General features: G+C 36.6%; 1 protein-coding gene across 2 annotated transcripts in view; it reads right to left on the bottom strand.

Moving 5' to 3' along the window:
- Positions 1-2,588: 2,588 nt before the first annotated feature.
- ILF3 (interleukin enhancer binding factor 3) overlaps positions 2,589-22,630 on the bottom strand; it is a 30,486-nt gene continuing 10,444 nt past the window's right edge. The window contains exons 4-20 of one of the 2 annotated variants that reach the window (XM_029286483.1): positions 20,079-20,259; positions 18,837-18,984; positions 17,375-17,466; positions 16,917-17,012; positions 12,332-12,443; positions 11,874-11,971; positions 11,481-11,592; positions 11,272-11,400; positions 10,872-11,071; positions 9,460-9,618; positions 8,785-8,922; positions 8,516-8,689; positions 8,184-8,337; positions 7,820-7,873; positions 5,031-5,381; positions 3,643-3,765; positions 2,589-3,236 (exon numbers count right to left, since the gene is read on the bottom strand). In XM_029286483.1, the coding sequence (XP_029142316.1) occupies positions 3,106-3,236; positions 3,643-3,765; positions 5,031-5,381; positions 7,820-7,873; positions 8,184-8,337; positions 8,516-8,689; positions 8,785-8,922; positions 9,460-9,618; positions 10,872-11,071; positions 11,272-11,400; positions 11,481-11,592; positions 11,874-11,971; positions 12,332-12,443; positions 16,917-17,012; positions 17,375-17,466; positions 18,837-18,984; positions 20,079-20,259 (2,452 nt within the window). In that variant the 3' untranslated portion in view covers positions 2,589-3,105. Of the gene's footprint in view, positions 3,237-3,642; positions 3,766-5,030; positions 5,382-6,468; positions 7,510-7,819; positions 7,874-8,183; positions 8,338-8,515; positions 8,690-8,784; positions 8,923-9,459; positions 9,619-10,871; positions 11,072-11,271; positions 11,401-11,480; positions 11,593-11,873; positions 11,972-12,331; positions 12,444-16,916; positions 17,013-17,374; positions 17,467-18,836; positions 18,985-20,078; positions 20,260-22,630 lie in introns of those variants that run through there. The other variant, XM_015827507.1, reaches the window with a different exon arrangement.

The following is a 22,630-nucleotide window of genomic DNA, read 5'->3' as shown; positions in this document are numbered from 1 at the left end:
GTATAAGAAACTACGTATTTTCTCAGGGATGCAACCAATACGGGGGGGGGGGGATATGAAACCTGGATGGAGCAGGCAGTACAAGCAGTCGAAGAGTGGGATATACCAGATGCGCAATAAAGCAGAGAGTCAGAGAAAGCTTAAAGGGCCCTGCTGCAGAAGCTATCAGAAGTTTAACGTTGAGCCAAGGGCATTTTTCTGTGCGCAACTACCTCTCCCTATTGTGTGACGAATTTGGGTCTGCCGAAAGTTTCCGGCTTATTGTTTTGCTTTGAGCATATGTATCAAGAGGTGAAAGGCTGTCTGAGTATATAAGATGATTGAACAAATTATTATATCAGGTTGTGGAAAGGGGGGGGGAGCTGGATCCAACTGAAATGGAGCAAGCCTGGGGTGCTTTAGCTCCGGATCCAGTCTGGAATTGAGCATCTGCGGGTATCATGAGCTCATAAGGAGAGTTAGGGCGACGGAGGTGGTAGAGGAGGCCAAAGAGGTCACAGCTGATTTATCATCGGGATGGCCCCCAGGCACGAGTGAGGAAGGGTGGAGAGGATGATGATCTCGTGGATGGCAATGGGTTGTCTGCCTCCGAATGGAGGTCAGGCTGGGATAGCCAGTGGGGGGATGGGCCTTTCTACCTCGGCCGACAATTCAGCAAGGTCGGTGATTTGTTACAACTGTGAGAGTGTAGGACATTATAGGCATCCTTGTACAAAACTGTATAGAAGATCAGGGAATTCAGTTCAGTCGGGAAACCATCGAGGGCCCCAGTGAGGGAGCCAACTGGGTGCCTGGTAATATCAGCTAGCTCCAATCAAAGGGGTGACCGAGGACAGGTTCGGGTGCCAACTCTTGGGAGTAGGCTTCTGTAAAGTCCCCATCGGTGATAGGGGTAATGGGAGCATCGTCCTTAGCAAGGGACCCCCATATCATAGAACCCTCTGAAGTCAGAGCGACAGGGCTCCAGCAACAGTCTTTGGGGACTCAAGTACAGACTATTGAACCAGATGCTGTGCCTCTCACTGCCAAAATTCCTAAACAGCAGCTGGGCCCTCCCCAATGGTGTCAGTACAAATGGTAGAGGCACCAATGTGAGAGACCTCCTTGGGCTGGTGGCCACTTGGAGGGGAGGTCGGGAAGGCACGGACTTAAGCGGTCCCTACGGGGGTGGCGCTACATATGGATCACTGGAACTTGTTGGAATGACATTCATAATTGATACACAACACTGGAAGAATGCAATTAATTCATAAGAAACACACACAATGGGTTTTGTTACAATAAATTAACAATCCAAACTTTTTATGGAAGCAAGGAAGACACTGACCTAGTAGCTCAGAGTATAGAATACCAGAGAACCACCAAAGTAGTGCTGAAAGCAGAAATATCCATAGGATAGGCTGAGGAACTGGGGAGTGGGGAAAGGAGATAATGGAAAGAGTCAGGTTGAGTTTTTGTTTTATAGCCTCCAATTCTAAGTATCCAATTTTTTCCAAGTTGTAAAATACAATGATTAAGTTTTCTCCAGTTTACAGCTTTGTGCATTTTATGTATCTTAACCAATATAGATGTTTTGTCTAGTGGTTTGACTATGGATCAGTAAAATTTAAATCCAGAATTCAAGAGCTACAATACTTATATCTTAAAACTAATCATTCATACTCACTTTTTAAATTTTTTTAAAAATGTAACTTTTAGGGATCTAAATAACTTTTAAAAGTACTACTTAAGCACTTTTGAATTGTAGTTTCTTTATACTTCAGAACCATTTTTTACCTGATAACAAAGATTTAAATCACTGATCTTTTCAAAAAAATGTATTTTCCTTCAAATTTTTCAAAATAATTGCTTTAAATTTTCTGATGATGCATTTATCAACAGGCTTATCCAGGGCTTTTTTTCTCATAGAACGCCACATTTCATGCAACCAGATAGTGGGACGGGACCTTAACTAGGGTTTATTTTTTTTGGGGGGGGGGGGGTAGGGTTTATATTAGGCACAAACATAAAAATCAAGCTAGGGATTATTTTCGGGATAGGTCTTATTTTTGGGAAAACACGGTATTTTGTCAGTTTGATATACTCACCATTTCTATAGTTTTATGAGAAATGTCACAAACTTTAAAGATGCTTGCTTTCAAATTTCTAAGCAGTAATACCAACAGGTTTACATGCTAAATTTGGGGGTACACAACTTAATATAATTGCCCTTGTTGGTATCCTTTTAAGCCACAATATATATTGCACATAATACAGAATCCAGGAAGCCACCACAGCAGAAACACAACATGCACAATCAAGGAATCCCTTAATCACACATTGCCTCATTTATTACTAATCTTTTAAAGAAATTAGATTTAAGATGATGTCAAAAGTTAATAAAAACTTTAAACTCCACAACAGGCCAAAAAGAAAAAAAATCAAATGCACATGAGTATTATTGGCATAATAGTTAGGGCAAGTGAAGAGTATTTTAATAAAATAAATAAAAATAATAAAATATATCAGGCTAACATTTCTTTAAAATTAAAAAATATTATTGGTATTATTCTTTTACTGTTTAAAAATAGTTTGGGGGCGGAATAACATTCTAGACACACACATGAAGATTTTATGTTTATTTGTCTACATTCAGCATAATCCAGGAGCTGTCTGAAAAACCCAGACATACAAACCCACTCTTTCCCACAAATTTAAAAATAAATCACTTATAAAACTGAAAAACACTAAAGCATTAAAATACAGAAAGCTTGTTTAAACTCACTTCACAAAAGCAGAAGACATCCCTTATCTATTTAAAGCAATCCTGTGTGTTAATACCTGAATTTAATTTAAACAAAAGAGGGATGTTGAACTCAAATTCTATTTAGACAAAAAAACTGAAATGGCAAACTAACAAACCATTAAATACAGCATTAAATGTCCAAAATACAGCTAATTATGGAATCACAATGTACTCAACCATTAGTGACTGATATCACAAAGAGCACTGCAACATGGAAAACAGGGTTTACATGTTTACTGTGATGCAATAAAACTTAATTTTCAAAGGTTATGCAAATTTAAGAGATAACAAAGATACAGACCCATCAAGAACAAACTCGTTTATCTATACTGATAGTTCATGCTGTGGTCATTTCTACCATATCCAGCTTGCGGAGGTTGGTAGGAATTGGGAGGTCCACTGTAGTTCTGATTTGAAGCTGGAGAATTGTAATTTGACTGAGAATATCCACCTAGGAAAATTAGAAGTTGCTTTAATATACCACTGTAATTGCTACTTTGGTTATACATTTTCAATTATTATGCATAAAAATATTTAGAACACCAAACTAAACATAACAGGCATATACATTACAACATGTAAGCTGTACTTCAGACCACTTAAGAATATTTTACTTTGTCAGTTCAATAACTAATATTGCTCCTTGACTAAGTGCTCCTTCTTTTCTAATGCCTAGAGCTAAAAAAAAACAACTTTCCCTTTAGTTTACTACATTCATCTTAGAGTTAGGGATGCAAAGAGTATTGATACTATCCACAGATAACAGTTGGCCATTCAGCCAATGCAACATCTGTGGGAAAATTTTGTCTCATTAACACACAAGTGTTTTAAGTTTGCATGTCTAACTCTATACTGACCTTGCTTACCTTGGTAAGATGACCCTCCTGCCCCAGCTCCTCCTCCATAGCCACTGGTATTGTAGGAGGCACCTCCTGAACCATAGCTGTTTGTACCACCACCTCCACGTCCACCACCATAATCTACAATCAAAGAATGCATATTAAGTCACCTATACAAATTACTTTGAACATATCCAGGATTAATTATTGGCTGTCTCTACTTTCTATATATAAAATGCTCACTTCTCTCTACGCAGTCCTAAAACATAGTAGCTGCAGCAAAGAAACTACTCTGCCAGAAACTGCAATGCATGAATACTTTTCTTACAGGTATATCTCGATGTATGGCTAACATGGGGCCCAGAATTTCCGTCATGTCATGATGGTTGTATGTTGAGGCACCAAACTGATTGACTAATTTCACATTTTTGTAGTGGTTGTTAAGCAAATGCAGTAGTCATAAAACAAACATGGCAGGCATTAAATGAACCTATTGTCTTCAGTGGGCAAGGTTTTTTTGCGGAAACTGGAAGTGAACACTGGTTTCCAGCAAAAAAACAAACATAAATAACAGCCATAAAACATGACCATGTGACTGCATGGGAGGATCTTCATTGGAACTTCAAATCTGGGTCATAAGTACCTTGGGGGGGGGGTGTCTGTCATAACTCAAGAACTACCTCCATTTTGTTCAAGTTTGACAATGGCCATCTTTTCCCTTTCTCCAAATGGTGCTTATCTAGATTTTGTTGATGTTTATTCCAACAATTTTGTGATTCAAGGGTGAACCAGGCTGAGGAAGGTTACCACATTGCCACATTTCAGTTTGTCAAGTTGATTAAACTAAACTTTCAAAATATTATTCTAAATCATCTAGTTTTCAGCTTAGTATCTGCTATTTCACAAGTTTAAACTGCTCTTTATCTGATCATTGCAATAGTAGACAACTTCCAACAATTACGGGTAGTCCTCGACTTACAAGTTTGTTTAGTGACCGATCAAAGTTACAACAGCATTTCAAAGTGACTTATGACCATTTTTCATTTATAGCTGTTGCAGCAACCGCATGGTCATGTGATCAAAATTCAAACATTGACAACTGGCTCATATTTATGACAGTAAGTTCCCCGGGTCATATGATCACCTTTTGCAACCTTCTGCCAAGCAAAGTCAATGGGGAAGCCAGATTTACTTAACCATGTTAAGTGAAATCAGCTCATATTTTAAGTATCACTCATAAATAGCAGTGCTTAAGCCACTAATTACTTTTTGAACTATTCCCATCTTTTCTCTGTCTTTACATTATGGCTTTAAGCATATTTATTTGGCATAAATCAGAAGTAAGCTTATGCGACATCTATTTGAATCTTTCTCAACTTCCACCCCACCATCCACAAGAAACTCACTGAATTTACTTTCATAGTTGTACTCTGATCCTCCGGCACTGCCACCAGGAGAGTTATAGGAATTTGAGTAAGAAGCATAGTTGCCTTGGTTATAGCCCTTCTGCTTGCCTTGTGGAGGACCATAATTGCCATACTGGTTTTGGTTATATGATTGTTGCTGTTGGCCTTGATGGGACTGATACCCTGAGCCATAAGAAGGCTTCTGCTGTCCACCATGTGGTTGTTTTTTCCCAGCATGCTTAGGAGGAGCAGGAGAACTGTAGTCACCACCTTGATAATAGGAACCATAGCCAGAGGAACTACCTCCTCCGCCTGTATTGCCCGAATGGCCACCATTACTGTAAAACTGGCCTAAAGACAAGAAAGCAGGGTCAACCACTATAAAGGCAATACTCATGTTCAATATATCATATTCATGAAGATAGTGTGAGTGAAATTGTTCTGAAGTGATCCCTTCTCAATTAATTAACATTAAGTAGGCTGTCTGCAGAATAAAAAACAAAAATACCTACCTGCCAAATTAAAATTTCTAATTCTTGTTAACAATTGTAAAGACTGAATATAGTATATAGTTCTGGCATGAAGTTTATCATTATACTTTATATTAATTAATCCCACCATGTTGAGCTGCGTGTCATTCAAAATAATCTAATATAGTGTTTTGCACAAATGTGGAGTCCCTTGTAAATAGCAATTTCCCAAATTAGAATTAAAAATTATTCCGAAGTTATATTAAATAGTTGTATATTTCAGTTGGTGACAGAATGTAAAATAGAGATGGTAACAGCTCAAACAAAATCAGAGTACTTACAACAATGTGCACAGCATATACTCTGCACAAAATGTTCCCTGCATAGCACAGGCAGAAACATATGCATTCTTGGTGTGGGAAGAGAGCAGAGTAAAGGCAAAGCCACTAATGGGAAGTAATACACAAGGAGAAATGATGGGAAGGAATGAACAGAAAGATTGGCAAGTGGGCTTAGAACACAAGGACTGAATGTTCCAGCCTTTCCCATAAGATCCCTCTCAATTTTGCTCTGGTCAAAACCCGAAAAAATAAAAATATGCACTTCTGAGCACTACATGCTCATTTTGTCCATGGGGACAAAATCATTTAATGCATATTGCTATTCACTTTAAAGTGTTTGGCTCTCCACTTTGAATTCAAATTGAAATTTATGTCTCAAGTCATGTACAACCAGAGATTTTTTTTCTTAAAGGAACACAAGACACTACATCAGCTCTGACACATAATTAGCATACAAGTTACCAGTTATGTTTTATAAAACATAAAGCTACGTGCTTAAAAAGTGTAAAGTTATAAATGAACTCACAGCTGTGGTTCAGTAAGAGGTCATGTACAAAGAAACGTAAACCTGTTACTTGGAGTAATTTTACTTCTTAATCCAAATTATTCCTAAAACACATTCAGAACTGTTTCTTCCAGAACAACAGTATTTAATAATGAATTTTACTTAGTTTTTCTTTTAAATTGATATCAAATGTCATTTTTATATTTAGAGCCTTTATCCAAATTCATATCTCCACTGTACTTGCACTTATTTCATTAATTACTAAATTAGTAGGTTTAACATTGTTCCTAAGGCAGCAATCAGACTAATCACATTTAATATGGCTACTAAAGCAAAGAGAACTAAACAATCCATTTATTAAAAATCTTAATAACTAGTTTATTCCCTGTGCCTTTCAATGTTCAGTAGTTTTCATGTCTTGTGATACTACATTCATCTTCTGGGAACATGTACTGGAGAACAAGAAAAAAGAGCCACATCCTGTAAGAACTGCAACAAGCCCACTGCAGTTAACCAAACCATTGAAATGTTAAAGATAATACAACCCAACAAGTGTAACTCAGACTATAGGTCCTGCATTTTATATTAATACAAGAAACCAATGGACGTAGAGATTAAAATCAGCACATATTATTTTCACATTAAGAATATGCATGCTCAAAATTTAGGTTGTTAGTTTCAGAATAATTAAAAGGAATTTCGCCTTATTACAAGCATTTACCCACTTTTTGGGACTAAAATTTGTACAAAATCTCTTGAAAATTTAAGACAAAATGGTAGCATATTTTTGCAAGTTCTGTAAAAATAAAATGCTTTCCATAAAAAGCAAACAAAGGCCTTTTGCTTGTAAGCAGAACAGAGTTGGCTCTTATTGTGCATAATGCACAAAGACATTCCTTGAACCTTTGCTCCCCAATAGTGTACATCCATATGATCAAAGGCAAGTCACAATTAAAACTGCCACTGTTTGTAGGCTAAGTTTCAGAAAGCTGCGGTGAAAAGCCACTGTTGAGAAACCCAGTGAAGCACAGGGACACAGCACGAACACATTGGTTTTGGAGTTCGAGAAAATTGGAGTAAAAAGTTGTTTTATGTGCAATACTTTTAGATGATCTAGGAAGACCCAAAATCATGATAGCCGTAGCAGTCTGTGAAAAAGTCACCTACAAAAGGGGGAGACAGAGCAGAGGAAAAAAAATTAGAATTTTTGAAGATGGCAAAATGTGCCACATTTTTAAAAATTATTTTTTATTTCTCTGCTCCCGTCATCCCCCCTCCCCATCAAAGGCCTTTCAAAACAAAATTGTGTATTTTAGGGAGAACTGTTTTACAAGAATGGTGTATTGCTTCACTTGGCTTAAAGCAGAGAAATTTAAAATCAAGTTTAAAAAATATTTGCTCATTTCATTATGCAAAATAGTACTGAGTTTGTTATCCCAGAGTGTTGTCTACTTTTCCCCATTAAACACTTACTATAGCCTGCTGTTGCAGAGTTGCCACCATAGCCATAACTTCCATATCCAGCCCCTAAGAGAAATTCCAAAAACATTATACAATTAGAAGTATGTGAAATGAATGATATAGAATTGAGTTTTTATGCTTGCACAATATCTAAGTATTTTGACACACACAAAGTGGATTCTAGAGAACCCAGTATAGCCAGTATTTCCAAACCCAGCAACATTTCACCCACCCCAAATAGACTAGCCAAATTCCAAATTTTATGACTAGAATAAGCTCAAACATAAGATATAACATTTCAAAGGTTAATTAAGTTACATAAGGCAACATATTGTTTCTAAATGTCATAGTGGTAAATAAAAGTAATGCAACTCACCAGCATTCATATAACCTCCGTGACTGGCACCACCAAATCCACCTCTGCCCCGGCCCCGGCCCCGGATATTTCCTCCTCTGCCACGGCCCCGCATGCTTGGAGGAGGAGGTACTTCAGCATGCATAGGACCTCCCATACCATAGCCTGGATTATGCTGTTGAAATTAGAAAAATATAAGAAGTGTTAATTCCTGGCTCTGGCCACTTACAGCATGTGAAAACTGCATATTCAAACGGGCTTTAAAATATCTATCAAACTTTAAGGCTCAGTTTTTAAAGAAATGCATGGGTTATTTCTGATATAATCATAAGCTGTAGTGCATATATGCCTACCTTTACAGGAAATTTGGGTCCACCTCGTGCTGGCATAGGGGCTCTTTTTTTCTTCTGCTCCATTGGAAGGGGAGCATCTGGAAAAAGCTTTTCTAATGCAGCCAGTGCAGCATAAGCTTTTGCCACCTTTTTATTTGAACCAGCTCCTTGGAACTTCTGGCCATCAACCTCAACCTTCGAAATGAGAAATGATTTCAGGAACAGAGCTGCAACTTTAACTAACTATAACAGCAATCATGAACACAGTTTTGTGGACCAAGTCATCTCACCTCCATCACAAACCGTTTGTCATGACTGCCACCAGTTTCTGAAATCAGCTCATATTTTAAGCCACGTCGTTTCTCATTGAGTTCCATAACTGGATTTTTTCCATGCTTGGTCAATATTGGTCCCTGCTGTTTCACATTCTAAGTAAAAAAATCACAATGAAAATATGTCTGATTAAATGTTAAAAAGCACTAGTATTTCCTCTAATATTTCAAAATTATAACTTACACATTAAAGAAAGGTAAATGCACACTAAGCCAAATACTTATATTATTCTGGTTCTAAATTAATAAAATATCTAAATAAGCCAGCACAGGCCTATTATTTAGCCAGTTTGTTAGAAACATCCTCAATGCATGGCAACATTCTCTGGACAGAAGCTAATATAGGCACAGGTCCCTAAGATTTGCATGTAGTTGGAGAATATCATAAGAGAGACAGTAATAACATATAGTTTAGGAATTATTTCCTTAAACAGACCATAGAACACTACATACAAAGGTGTTTTCTAGAAAATATGATTCAATGGGGAACACCCTCAGAAATGTTAGTGATAGGAGAGCTAAGTGGAGTGAAGCAAAGCACAGAAAAAGATAATAATGTTAAAGTTTCTAAAATGAAGTAGAAACATAACACTTAGACATGAAGCACCTAAGAGCATGGTAAGCCATGTTCACCTCTGTTTGCTCTGAAGGAGAAGCAGCACTAGGAGTACAAATAATTTCTACTACAGGAGGAACAGCAACTGCAACTGGTTTCTGATCAGTTTCCTCTGCTGATTCATCACCTCTCTCTCTACCTTCCACACCTGTAGGCAATCCCATGTCTTGCAGAACCTAAAAACAAGAAATTAGCTATAATTGTTCTAATACTTATTGTATTGCTTATCAACTTTAAACAATCCTATTACCTATCTTGAAAGGAACAGCCCACACTCAAATAGAAATAATCCATTTTTCATCTGTTGGCTGTTCAGCATTTGACTTTAAGAGGCAAATCCAGATGTTGAAGGGAGCAAATAAAAAAGTCTGATTTAATTTACATTTAAATTTTACTGAAAGTAAATTAAATCAGGGGTCCTCAACCCCAGTACAGGACAGGAGCCCATTCGGAACTAGGTTGCGGAAATGACTGGCGAGCGCACATGTGCAGTTCCACTTGCATGAGAATAAGTGCATGCTTGTGAAAGTTCCATTTGTGTGAGGAGCAGACCCTTTCCCCCCACTGCTGATCCACAGAGCCAGAAAGGTTGGCGACCACTGAATTAAATCATTTATGGTCCTTGACTTACAACAATTGAGCCCAAAAGTTCTGTTGCTGAGACAGTTGTTAAGTGAATTTTACCCCATTTTACAACTTTTATTGTCACAGTTGTTAAGTGAATCTGGCTTCCTCATTGACCTTGCTTGTCAGGTCGCAAAAGGTGATTACATGACCCCTGACACTGCAACCATCATAAATATGAGTCAATTGCCAAGCATCTGAATTTGGATCACGTGACCTAGGGGATGTTGCAATGGTACTGTGAAAAATAGTCATAAACCACTGTTTTCAGTGACATTGTACCTTCAAACAGTCACTAAATGAACTGTTGTAAGTTGAGTACTACCTATAATCACTTCCAATAAAATTAATTCAATTTAATAGCAAATGTTATAGGGATTCTAAATAGGCTCCTTTTACAAAACTGCCCCCCACCAATAGGCAAGACCCAAGCTGGAAACACAGTTTGTTAATTCAGCTAATGCCAAATCATAATAAACACAAACATATACTGGCTACACAGAGACACATACAAAACACATTTTTAATTTATGAAACTCGAGAGCCAGGATGGTCTAGTGGCTAAGGTGCTGGGCTACAACTAGGAGACTACTAGTCCTCCCTTAGATATAAAAGTTGGCTGGGTGATATAGACCAATCCAAAAAAAACAGGGGAACATGAGAAATATAAAGTATGTGTGCATCCTTGAATTGCCAAAAATAAAGCTGGCTAAGAATCAAATAAGTAAGTAGACACCAATTCATTTTCTGAGAATAAATTAAGCTATCTTTAAAAGCAAAGGCACTTATTACAATTACTCTTTACCTTTACTGCTACATGCAACTTGGCTGTTTTTTTGGAAGGTCCTGAAGCTTCATAAGTGATGCCATCAACTTCCACAGACATAGTAAATATAGGAGCATGAACTGGACCTGTCTGAGATACTAGCTTATATTGAAGTCCAGGTTTTAGCTGATTCAGCTTCATAAGAGCATTCATAGCTTGTGGAGGATCTGACTTTTCCTCTGAAGAAAAGAAATTATTTTTAGATAACAACATCTTCATATGAGAGCCTATGCATTAATACTGCCAACTGCTAAATGCAGTCTTTATTGTTAGCAAGCAAAAGCATAACGCCCGTCATTTCTCCTATTCATCTAGTTACATATAACACTGTAACCAAAATAACTATCTTAGTGAACACCTAAAAACTAAGCAAACCTACCTCTTGTCAACTCAATACCTTTTTTCTGAATCTTCTTTTTCTTTTTGCTTGGAGATTTCTCTTCTCCATCTTCTTCCATGGGACGTTTTAAAGGAGTGATGGCATATGTTGTGCTAGGCGGGATCTGGACTGGTAAGATAAAGAATTCAAAATTTCAATACACTGGCCAATAAATCTGAGAAATAAAGTTCACAAGTTTCAAAACTTACCAGTATAGTCAACTGGATTTTCATTTTTTGGTTTCTTGGGCATCTTTGATGGCAGTGGATCCATTCCCAAGACTTTGTGAAGCTGTCCAAAAGCAGCAAGCCTTAGAGCATGCTAGAAAGATATAATGGATGTTATTGAAAAGTCACTCTGCTCCCAACATCTATTAAAACAACACCCAGTCCCAGTATTTCACATAAACATCTTCTAAAAAAATCATAGTTAAGTACTCTAGAAAAGTGTTAAAAACCTGATACCTTATTTCTGGCAATCAATAAAAGCCTCCTATATTAGTGAAATGGGACCCTTTTCTAATAAAAGACAGCCTCATGGAGGTTACTAGCTACCATTAAGAACTCATTGCGGTTTTGTAACATCTGTAATCAAAACTATACCTGAGCACTCTGTGTGATATCTTCCCTTTGTTGTCTGTCTAGATGCCCAATAGCATCAGTGGCTTCTTTTTCACAAGGATCATAAATACCAGAACCATCTGAAGGCAGGAAACAAGGAAGATATGCAGAGAATTATCCTAGGATCTCTATGTAAACTTGAATATTCCCTTAATATCACCTAACACTCAATAATATAAGTAGCCCAACTGAAGTTGAGTCAATGGATGATAATCTGATCTACTCTAAATTGCAGACCATTAATCCCAATAATGTGGCAAACTTGCTAAAGTATAAAAATGCTCCAAAATGGAATCGGAATAATGGGTCCAAAGAACATCTACTCAATATATCATTATATCCTAAATATAGACTCTTAAATGAAATAGATGAAATCTAACTTGTACTAGTTAAGAGAACAAATATCCATTGAAATTCTCAACAGCCAAGGACCATCTAACCTGGCATAACTATTCCAGATGCAAGGCATTCAAGAACTCTTCTCAGTGCCTCACCAGCTCCCATGGGCCGATTGGCTGTTCCAATTGATTTCTCACAAAGCAGCTCTAGAGGCTGAAAAGAAATTTCCAAAACAATGAAAATAGAACAATTGTCAAAATCTATAATACAAATACAGATCTTTCTGACCATAGCTTTCTGTTATCCATGATAGGCAGTTACAAAATATACAGGCAGTCCTCATTCAGCAGTTGTCTTGTTTAGCTATGGTTTGAAATTACAACAGTTATGAAAAACTTTGCAATCTGTCCTTGCATTTATTTATTTATTTCATATTAAGGTCTGTAAAGCAAAGGAAAGCTTAAGTTTATAAGCACAAGTGCGATATTATTTAGCAATTATTCTACATAATGACCAAGTTGTCAGTACTAAATGCTATTTTCTTCTCTGCTAATTTTGAAAGTCTGGGATAAGAACAAGTGCCATTTAGAACAAAAAAATTATATTGAATTAATATATTCATTTTTTATTTCACATTAAGTCAAAAAAGTTTCAGATTTTCCACAATCAGGCTTAAATTAGAAAGGATTAGAAAGGAAGTTGACTTCCGCTTCCGGATCACGGCACTTTCAGCCATACAAAGAGCTCGTCGCTCTTTGTTGGCTGCTTTCTCTCTACCTGTAGACTCTTATGCGGGTCTTAAATCGCCCTGTCTAGGAGGCTTTTGCTTGGCTGCGGTGGAGCGGCGGCTCCCCCTACAGTCCGAGCTAATTCCGTAGGGCCGATGGAGAAGATCGGTCAGTAAAATGGCTGATCACTTCGCTGTGCTAGCTGAAGTCAGAAAATCATCTAAGCATAAAGAACCACCGTGGTGAATCTGGGTGAGACCTTTCCTCCCTCTCTCCATTTTGAACTATTTTTCCTGCAAAGAGCTTGCTTTTTGGATGACTTCCCTGTTTTAAGAAAGCAGCTTCTGTCTGTTTGGGGGAAAATAATAATAATAATAATAATAATAATAATAATAATAATAATAATAATAATAATAATAATACTTTAAACAAAATTGAATAGCACTTATTTTGAACCTTTTGGATATTGGGCATCCATGGAAAGATTCCTAATTTAGAGCATTATTTTACTCACTATACTGAACAAAGTTGCTCTTTTCTGTTTCTCTCGTTGTCATTCTTAATAGATAAAGGCTTTTAACTGCAAAGAAAAAGCTTTCTATAGCTTACTGAGGACATCTTGTGGCGAAAATAGTGCTTGGAGAACACTACTTCAGGAATTAATAAGAAGAAAAGATAAAGGCTTGGAAACAGCTGTGGGTTGTGTTTGTGATTTGAAAATTGTGGAGGCAGATGTATATGGACTCTTAATAAATATAGTTTCCACAAAAACTTTAAAAGACTTTTTTGCTGTGGAAATGGAGGACCTTTGCCCACAGCTTGACTATGGGCTGATATTGGAAAAGGTATTGGAAATGACAGAGGAGATGAAGTTATGGAGAGAGACTAAAGGTTGTTTTGCAGGGCCACAAGCTGAGCCTCAAATTTTAAAAGATCAATCTATAGGCCAAGAAGAAGCTTATATGCAACAGTGTACACAATTTGAGATGGTAGAACTCACTGATCAATTGAACTTTAGAAAAATTCTGGACCCAAAATCCCAAATTGAGACTTTAAATAACTACTCTATAAATCAACTAACTACCTACAGAGGAGGATATTTCACAAGTCTATGTACAAATGGAGAACTTTGAAGATCAAAAAATGACTATAAGTGAAGTTCTCCCATTGCCAAAATTAACAGGAATTGACAGCCAGACGCAATCAATTGAAAGTTATGACAACCTGGATAAGCAAGCTGAAATTATAATATGGAATAAAATGGACTATATTGCGTATACGATACTGGAAGAAGTGGAAGAGAATTTTGATCAGATCAATTTGTTGATAAACATTAGTATTCAAATACTGAGATTTGATGACATAGAAGCGACATTACGAAAACCAGCTTGGTATAGAAAAAAAGCCAGTTAGATTTAAAAGTGTGATTTAAAATTTTAATTATTGGGTCAAAAAGGCTTTAGAAATTTGGACTGATTGGACAATCTAAGTGAGTAAATGAAAGCAGTAAGATAATAATTGGTGTAATAATGTTTGTTTTAGATACGATAGTTAATTTGGTTGAGAGTTAAATTTTACTTAACAGATCGAAATGATTCTTTTTTTGTTTTTTACTCTGTTTATATAGAAAACTATTTTGTAATAGCAGAAGAATTAGAGAGATCTATGACAAGAGAAGAAAAGGTATTAATTAATGATGTATTAAATTAAGAGATGGAATATATATGAAAATATTAGAATGTTACTCTTGGAATATAATGTGTGTTGTAGAAGGGATACCCAAAATTTTATTAATGTTTGTTTAAGATTAATTGAAATATTTTAATTGAAATTAGTGGAGCTTAAATCAGGAGTGATTTATGTAGATGTAATAGTAGGGATGATTCTGTGGATTGATTGAATTTTAAGAAGAAATAGATTAAACTAAATTTGTTATATCATGTGAGGAAATAGAGGGGGGAATTTTTATTTTTATGGTATTAATTTTAGTTATATATATATATGACTTGTTTTGTTATGATTGATTACCCTTTCACCACGGTGTTTTCCTGAGCACTTTGATGTTAAAATTAAAAAAACCAATAAAATGTATATTAAAAAAAAATAAAAAAGAAAGGAAGAAAGTTAAGATTTGTTATTCAGGGGTTCTTCTGGACTGACAGCTCTTGCTTCATCAATCCATGGAAACTGAGGGGCCTATGCCTAACTTCAGCTGACATAACTGTGGCTGTACCTTTGGCAAGGGGACTTGGCTATAGTAACTCATGCCATCATCACCATTGCCTTGACTATTATTCTTTAAGGGCTGCCCTTAATGTCTACTTGGAAACAGCAACAGCTCAAAAATGTTGTGGTCTATGTGCTTTCTAGAGCCAGTTTAATGTGGTGGTTAAAGCATCAGAGTAGAAACTGGGGGACTTCTAGTCCCACCTTAGGAACAAAGTTGGCCTTGGTCCAGTTATTTTTTCTCAACTCTAGGAAGGAGGCAATGGCAAACCACTTCTGAAAAACCTTTCCAAGAAAACTGCAGGGACTTAAAAAATGTGTTTGCTAGTGGTCACCTCAGAGGACATTTAACATAATTTTACAGGCCCTGCACTTGTACTGATTAGACTCTAGATGCAATTTAAGGTGCTGGCTTGTCATGTGAATATGGCTTATCATGTGAATATGGCTTATCATGCAGACACCTACAGAACTGTCTGATCCAAACATCAGTTAAGAGTTAAGAATAGCTAGGGAGAAACCTCCTATAATCCCACATTTCCAAAAGGCTTGGGAGGCTGAGGCTAAATGGTGCTGCTTTTCTATGGCAATGTTTTGTTTTTATTTTTATACTTAGAAGTACAGAAACACATCTGATTGCAGATAGAAATAGAATAATTCTATCAGGATCTTCTCTTAAATTAGCATTGCTATTTAAGCACCCTTAAGATGTTTGCTGATTATAGATTAGGAAAGAAACAAGATGTCAGATATGCAAAATGTATGTCAATAATATTTCTACTTCCAAATAAGTTCTTTGACATAATATTCAGATAGGAAAGTGTGAATGCAATATCTAACATTGTTTAAATTCTATTCATAAGTATCCAAAATAATTTAGTCTTCCCATAATGGCAAAGTTACTTTTATAAAAGCCTAAATGTTACCAGAATAAAAGTTGAGAGATTTGTCAAGTAGAATCTGAGAACTGCAAACTGTTGCAGAATTTACTATTAACATTTGGACCGCTTTGCCCATCACATCTGGGTATGTACGTTTTATTCAATCTCTTTATAACTTAAAGAAAATAGCAAAAACAATTTGACGGTCAGCATTGTGGTGAACCATGAGCCCATGATCTTCAAATCAAACTCATTTTGTTGCAAACAAGATTAGGATTTATTATTTGTGAATATATTTGGCAGCAACAGACCAGCTTGCCTGTAGGTAAGCAATGTGTATGTAAATGGAAAAGGGAAAATGTCTAACAGCATTCACCCTCATTATGTACAGCATTAGATAGAAGCAGAGTAATATAACAGACATTCAACACTTTTATTAAGAAATCAAAAACATTCTACTATAGTTTATTATTGACTGTTCACTTCTAAAAAAATAGGACTTCAGGTTTAGAACTCAGTCACTTACTAGAACCTTAATGGACAGGTTCAATATTTGAGACTGGTTAAGTTAAGCAATGTATTTCTGAACATTGAAGATAAAATCTAGAAAAACATTCCCAACTTCCATCATCTACAGAATTTTGCACTGCATAAGAACTTCTTGACAGAGACCACATTCAGTCAATGTCCCACTAAAGATCTCTGAAAAAATGGGGACATTTTAAGATTGCCTAACTTTACAGGTGTTCTTTTGTCATTTAAAAAAATTAGAACGGTCTGCCATTATGCACAGAACATTTTTATCATTACACATTTGTAAACAGTAATGGAAATTTAATTTATTAGATTACCCATCCTCTAAGTGGAGCCCAAGTAGGAACACGGGTACAGAGATCTCTCAGCACTCTGATGACTATGACACATGATTTCAAGCCATTTGCCCTGGCCTAAAACAAATTAATAAGCAGGAAGGGGTCAGTAATGAACGTGAAAATCAATCTGAGACAAAATATACATTTTTGTAGTGCTACTTTGTCAAGGGTAAACTATGTATACATTTCCATGGCTTTTTATTTCTATAAATTTTTATTACTGTGTATGAAAACTTACTCTTAGCACAAAGCAGCAACTAGGAACTATGCCATTTCTCTGTAAAATTAAATTCATCAAGTGCTTCTTTAGCAACTGTACATTTAACAGATGCTAAGTTCTGCACATCTACAATCACTTTAAAACATTTTAACAAAGTTAGGCAATTATAACTTACAAGTTTTCTACTTAAAGACAAATATAAGAACAAAATGCAAACCTGAAACCACTTGGCGTGTCGGAGTGACGCCAAGGCAGCAAGGCATTTCTGCCTGTCCAGAACGTCCGGTGAGTCGTTGACTGATAGCGTTTCTATTCGTGGGTGGAATAAGAAGACAAGGTACAGTTTGACCAAGGGGGTTCTGTCGGGTGGAGAGGGGATGAGGCAGTTTTCTAAAGGGCAGCTGAGGCTCCCAGAACTCTGATCTAAAGCCCTGTACCTGAAAGTATAGCCTCAATAGGTATTTTTTTTCATCCTTATGAAGTGACAACTAAGTAAGGAGAACAATGTGAGGCATTAACTCATTTTTATACAGGGAAAGAAACCTTACAGAGAAGGATAGCTTTTAGACTATTGTAACCAGGCTATAGAACTAGAATAACCAACAAAATGGAAGGTTAAAATTAGATTCCCACTCTAAATCTAGTAGTAGTACATAACTAAGGACTTTTCTACAAGGAACCCCCTCCGCCCACAAGGCTTGACTGCCCTGGCCCCAGCCCATGACAGAGTGCGTCCTGTTGGTCAAAGGTCCAGCGTCCCTAAAATCGACAAACTAGAAGGCTTGGTAGATGTGTCAGATATCAAACCATAAAACAATTAAGGAACAAATAATAGGTCTGTGCTGCAGCAAAACTGAAAAAAGGGGAAAAGCCTGGGTTTTAAATAAAGCAAATTCAAAGATTTCAATGTTTTAGCTTATTGTATGCACGGTTCTTCTGGCTATTGAAAAGTTCACTGTTAAAATTCACATCAAAATGTCAATATGAATTCCACCTCATCTGATCCAGCAATTAAATTGTGTGAAAGTCATGCATGGGAATAGCAAGCAAATAATATGGTAGACATATTGTAGTATCAAATACTAAATGTGAACTGCTTTCTGTAACTCAGTTGCAATTGTATAGTTATAATTATACAGACATGTGAATTAGGCCCCATCTAAATAAAACAAAAAATACAGTAACTTTATCCAAAACTCTGCATTGTATTTTAAAATTCAATTGAATATGCCAAAATTAAGGAGAAAAACATAGAAAGATAATCATTTTTGCTGCAACACAAACTGCTTTATGTAATACACTGAATTTCACAAACATGCAGAAGTTTTAAAAACTAAAATGTCAATATGTTAAGAGATTTTGGTTTGCACATGTATAATCAACATTCACATTCAATAAAGAAACAGTATTATGCACAAGTGAAGTAACACACTTGTAAAAAAGCTTAGGCCAGACCAAACGGCCTAAATGTTTAAAAAAGCATTTCATTTGGAAATATCACTCAAATTCTAGAAATCTGTGTCAGATGACCCATAATCAAGAAACTGTATAACATTGTGATACAAAATTGACTTGCATGAAATTGCTCTGCCTAATCAAGAAACTGTACACCATAATAATTAGCAAAGTCAGTCTGAAAACTCATTCTGGGGCTGCTAGCAATTTTCAGTCTTCCATACCTCCAGCTAACATTTTTTCCATTTCTTCTCTGACAACAGGAGATGTCAAGTGAATAGTAAGTGTCAGTGGAGGTTCTTTTGTATTCTTAATTGTAATTGCAGCATCACTGACAGATTGAATAATTTCATATTTGTCTTCAGTAATAGCCTGAAACACAAGAAAATACTTTATATTCTTAGCTTTTTGTCTCTTCCAAATATTCACTTTAGAGTTCAGGGGCAAAAACAGTCCTTTCAGAATAATTAATACAATCAATAGTGATTTTAAATCAATTGTACCTCAGGGATGTTCACCTTCTATACCAGCAGCCAAATCTTTAAAGTACGGTAGTATACTCTTTGTGACTTTAGTATCTTAGTAAGAAAAGTCTCTTCCCCCTGGGGGGGGGAGGGGGGGAAGAAACCTGTTGGTTCTGAGGACAGGCCAACATTGAAAAGCTGACTAAAAGCTTTTCTCCTATTTTTTAAATATCTTCCAGATGTGGAATGAATACTGAAGAGGAGGTACTTGGAAAAACTGTTATTACGGTACTGCTGATTTACATTATATTTATATTCACAGTAGTAAATCAACCGTTCTTGAGAACCGTGAAAGAATATTTCCAAAGCAATCTAAAATTATTGTGCAGTAAGTATTGTTCTAAAATAATGTTAGCAGAGTTATTTATACAGACACTGAAGTCCCCAATTGGTCTGAGTAACTTGAATGATCTGATTTAAACATTCAAATATTTTGCATTTGTTTAGTATATGATGGAATCAAATCTGTAGGAGAGAGAACACAAGCGGACAATTTCTTAAACAGTATATTTAAAAAGCAGGTGGTAAATAAACACCTAGAAAGTTTTAATTATGAAGATATTACAGACACTACTAGGAGTATTCTAAACAGCTGTATGAATATCACAACAAAGAGGTTCTAGATCAGTGTTTCTCAACCTTGACAATTTTAAGGCATGTGGACTTCAACTCCCAGAATTCCACAGCCAGCAATGCTGGCTGTGGAATTCTGGGAGTTGAAGTCCACATGCCTTAAAATTGTCAAGGTTGAGAAACACTGTTCTAGATTATGAACACCAGGAACACTGCAAGCTTGATGGAATACCAAATTCCAAAGTTAGTCGAGTAACATAGAACCAACAGTTCATTATATACATATTATAAATAAATAAATAGTATATATTATAAATAAACATTATATAAATATTAGGATACTACACATTAACCTATTTTTATACTCACAGCAAGCTGTGTGCTGAGATTGTCGGCTACTTTTTCCAAAAGACCAATAGTGGGTTTCTCTTTACATAACAGAACCAGCTCAAGATCCAAGTCTCCCTTCAGCAAGAGGCCTTTTGCTACAAGACCAACACGCATCACTCCACGAAGTGTCCTAGTCAAGTGCTCTGTAGTCTTCTGCTCACTATAAAAAGATATATATATATATGTATGTATATGTGTGTGTGAGAATTAATTACGCTAAAAATCCGACTCTTGGGAATCATAGTAAACAAATAAAGCCGAGCACCAAGAGAAGTAAAGTATAAAAGTTTAAAAATTTACTGAGCCGAGCTTTCGTCAGAACCCATCTGACATCCTCAGGGCGTTAAAACAGCAGTCTGGGAGAAACCCTTATAAAGTGTGTGTGTCAATTGCTTGCATCCGGCTTCTGCTACGCGTCATCGGACCCAGCTGCTCCTGCCGTGCTAGAGGCAAGGTGCCTACTCCCGTGACACACACACTTTATAAGGGTTTCTCCCAGACTGCTGTTTTAACGCCCTGAGGATGTCAGACGGGTTCTGACGAAAGCTCGGCTCAGTAAATTTTTAAACTTTTATATGTGTGTGTATATATATATATATATGTATATGCTGTGTGTGTATGTGTGTGTGTGTATGTATGTATGTATGTATATGTATGTGTGTATATATATATACACACACACACACACACACACATACATACGGCAATATATATATGCCAAAATAAATCAACTCTTACTTTATATATTGTTCAGCCAAATTTTCAATGAACAGGAAAGATACTAAGTTGATTAAGCTGCAATATTAAAGTGTATATTGGTTCTTGCAAACCCATTCATTTAGAATCAGACGATCACTCAATATATTTTTATCAACCAATTATTTTTCCTGTTAATTATCTTGCATATGGATTATAGCAAAATTATTTTGTCTAGAGCTGCTGAACCTTTCTATATTGAAAAACACAACTGAAGCTTTATGCAATGCTAATACTGTTCTGTTCAATAATGTTCAAGTAGAATAATCATGTAATATTTTCAGCACCAATATTTATTAAATTATACCAATAAACCATCTATTTTACTAGGCCAACAATTTCAAATTGCAAATATTTTCCCAAATGTCTGGAAGCTATGATCAGGCACCCTTGACTGTAGCTTTATCCCTAGTATAAGTTGTATTTGGTCAGTGCTGTTTGAATAAAGAAATGTCAATTTTAAAAAAATATAGTATTACATGCTGCAATAGAGATCCATGATTTCAAATGGAGTGTTAGTAATCACAAGACTTCCTTCTCCAAAGTTAAACATCTAAACATGATACAGTATTTACATATCCTGTTGAATTTGTTTAGCTCTTTTTCTCTAACTTTGAAGAGGAAACCAAAAGCAATTTCCCTTTGATCACTAAGTATGTTAGCAGAGTTTCTCAGCAACACCATCTTTAGATATACCTCTACCTAGGGGAATTTTAATGTCAGCCTCAGAGGTACATAATTGTCTTAATATTGCAACCCATCATGAATCAGAATCATAGGGCTGGAAGGGACTTTGGAGGTCTTTCTAGTCCAACTTCCTGCTCAAGGCAAGAACCTTATATAATTCCGGACAAATGGTTGTCTAGTCTATTCCCAAAAACTTCCAGTGATTGAGCACCCACAACGCAGGAAGCAAGATTATTTAATTGCTCTGTCAGAAAATATCTCCTTACATCTAGGCTGGATCTCTTTGACAAGCTTCAATTCATTACTTCTTGTCCTGCCCTTTGGTGTCCCAGGATAAGTCAATCCCCTCTTCGTGACAGTGCCTCAAATACTGGAGGACAGTTATCATGGCCCCCCATTCCTCCTCTTCAATAGGCTAGCCCAGGGGTAGGCAACCTTGGCTCTTTTATGACTCGTGGACTTCAACTTCCAGAATTCCTGAGCCAGCCATGCTGGCTCAGGAATTCTGGGAGTTGGAAGTCCACGAGTCATAAAAGAGCCAAGGTTGCCTACCCCTGGGCTAGACATACCTAGCTCCCTCAACTGTTCATCATACAATTTTCCTCCAGACCTTTTATCATCATTGCTCTTTTTTGTACATTTTCCAGGATCTCAACATCTTTTTTCTATGATGGTGACCAGAGCTGGATGTAGTATTCTAAGTGTGGCCTTACCACTATGGTATAAAGTGTTACTATCACTTCAAGTGATCTTGAAACTATCCCTCTTTTCATGCAACCTAGGACTGTATTATCTTTTTTGAGAGTTGCAGCACACTGTTGGTTCATACTTAAGTGGTGGTCCACTAGGACATCTAGATCCCTCTCTGTAAGTACTGTTGAGCCAGGTACGTATATACTCGAGTATAAGCCGAGGTTTTCAGCCCATTTTTGGGGCTGAAAAATGCCCCCCTCGGCTTATACTCGGGTCAACTAAGGAACTAAGGGGTCGACATAGACGGGAGGGGGGGGAAACAGTTCCGGAGGGAGACAGCCCAGTAGCAAGAAGCCGGCGGTCCGAGCGGAGTGGCACGGAAAACCTACCAGTCG

The sequence above is a fragment of the Protobothrops mucrosquamatus genome, unplaced genomic scaffold (genome assembly GCF_001527695.2).
Source record: "Protobothrops mucrosquamatus isolate PMUCROS unplaced genomic scaffold, P.Mucros_1.0 scaffold_215, whole genome shotgun sequence".
Taxonomy (NCBI): domain Eukaryota; kingdom Metazoa; phylum Chordata; class Lepidosauria; order Squamata; family Viperidae; genus Protobothrops; species Protobothrops mucrosquamatus.
Note: the sequence above shows the minus strand (reverse complement) of the source record. Positions and strands in the feature narration are given on the sequence as shown.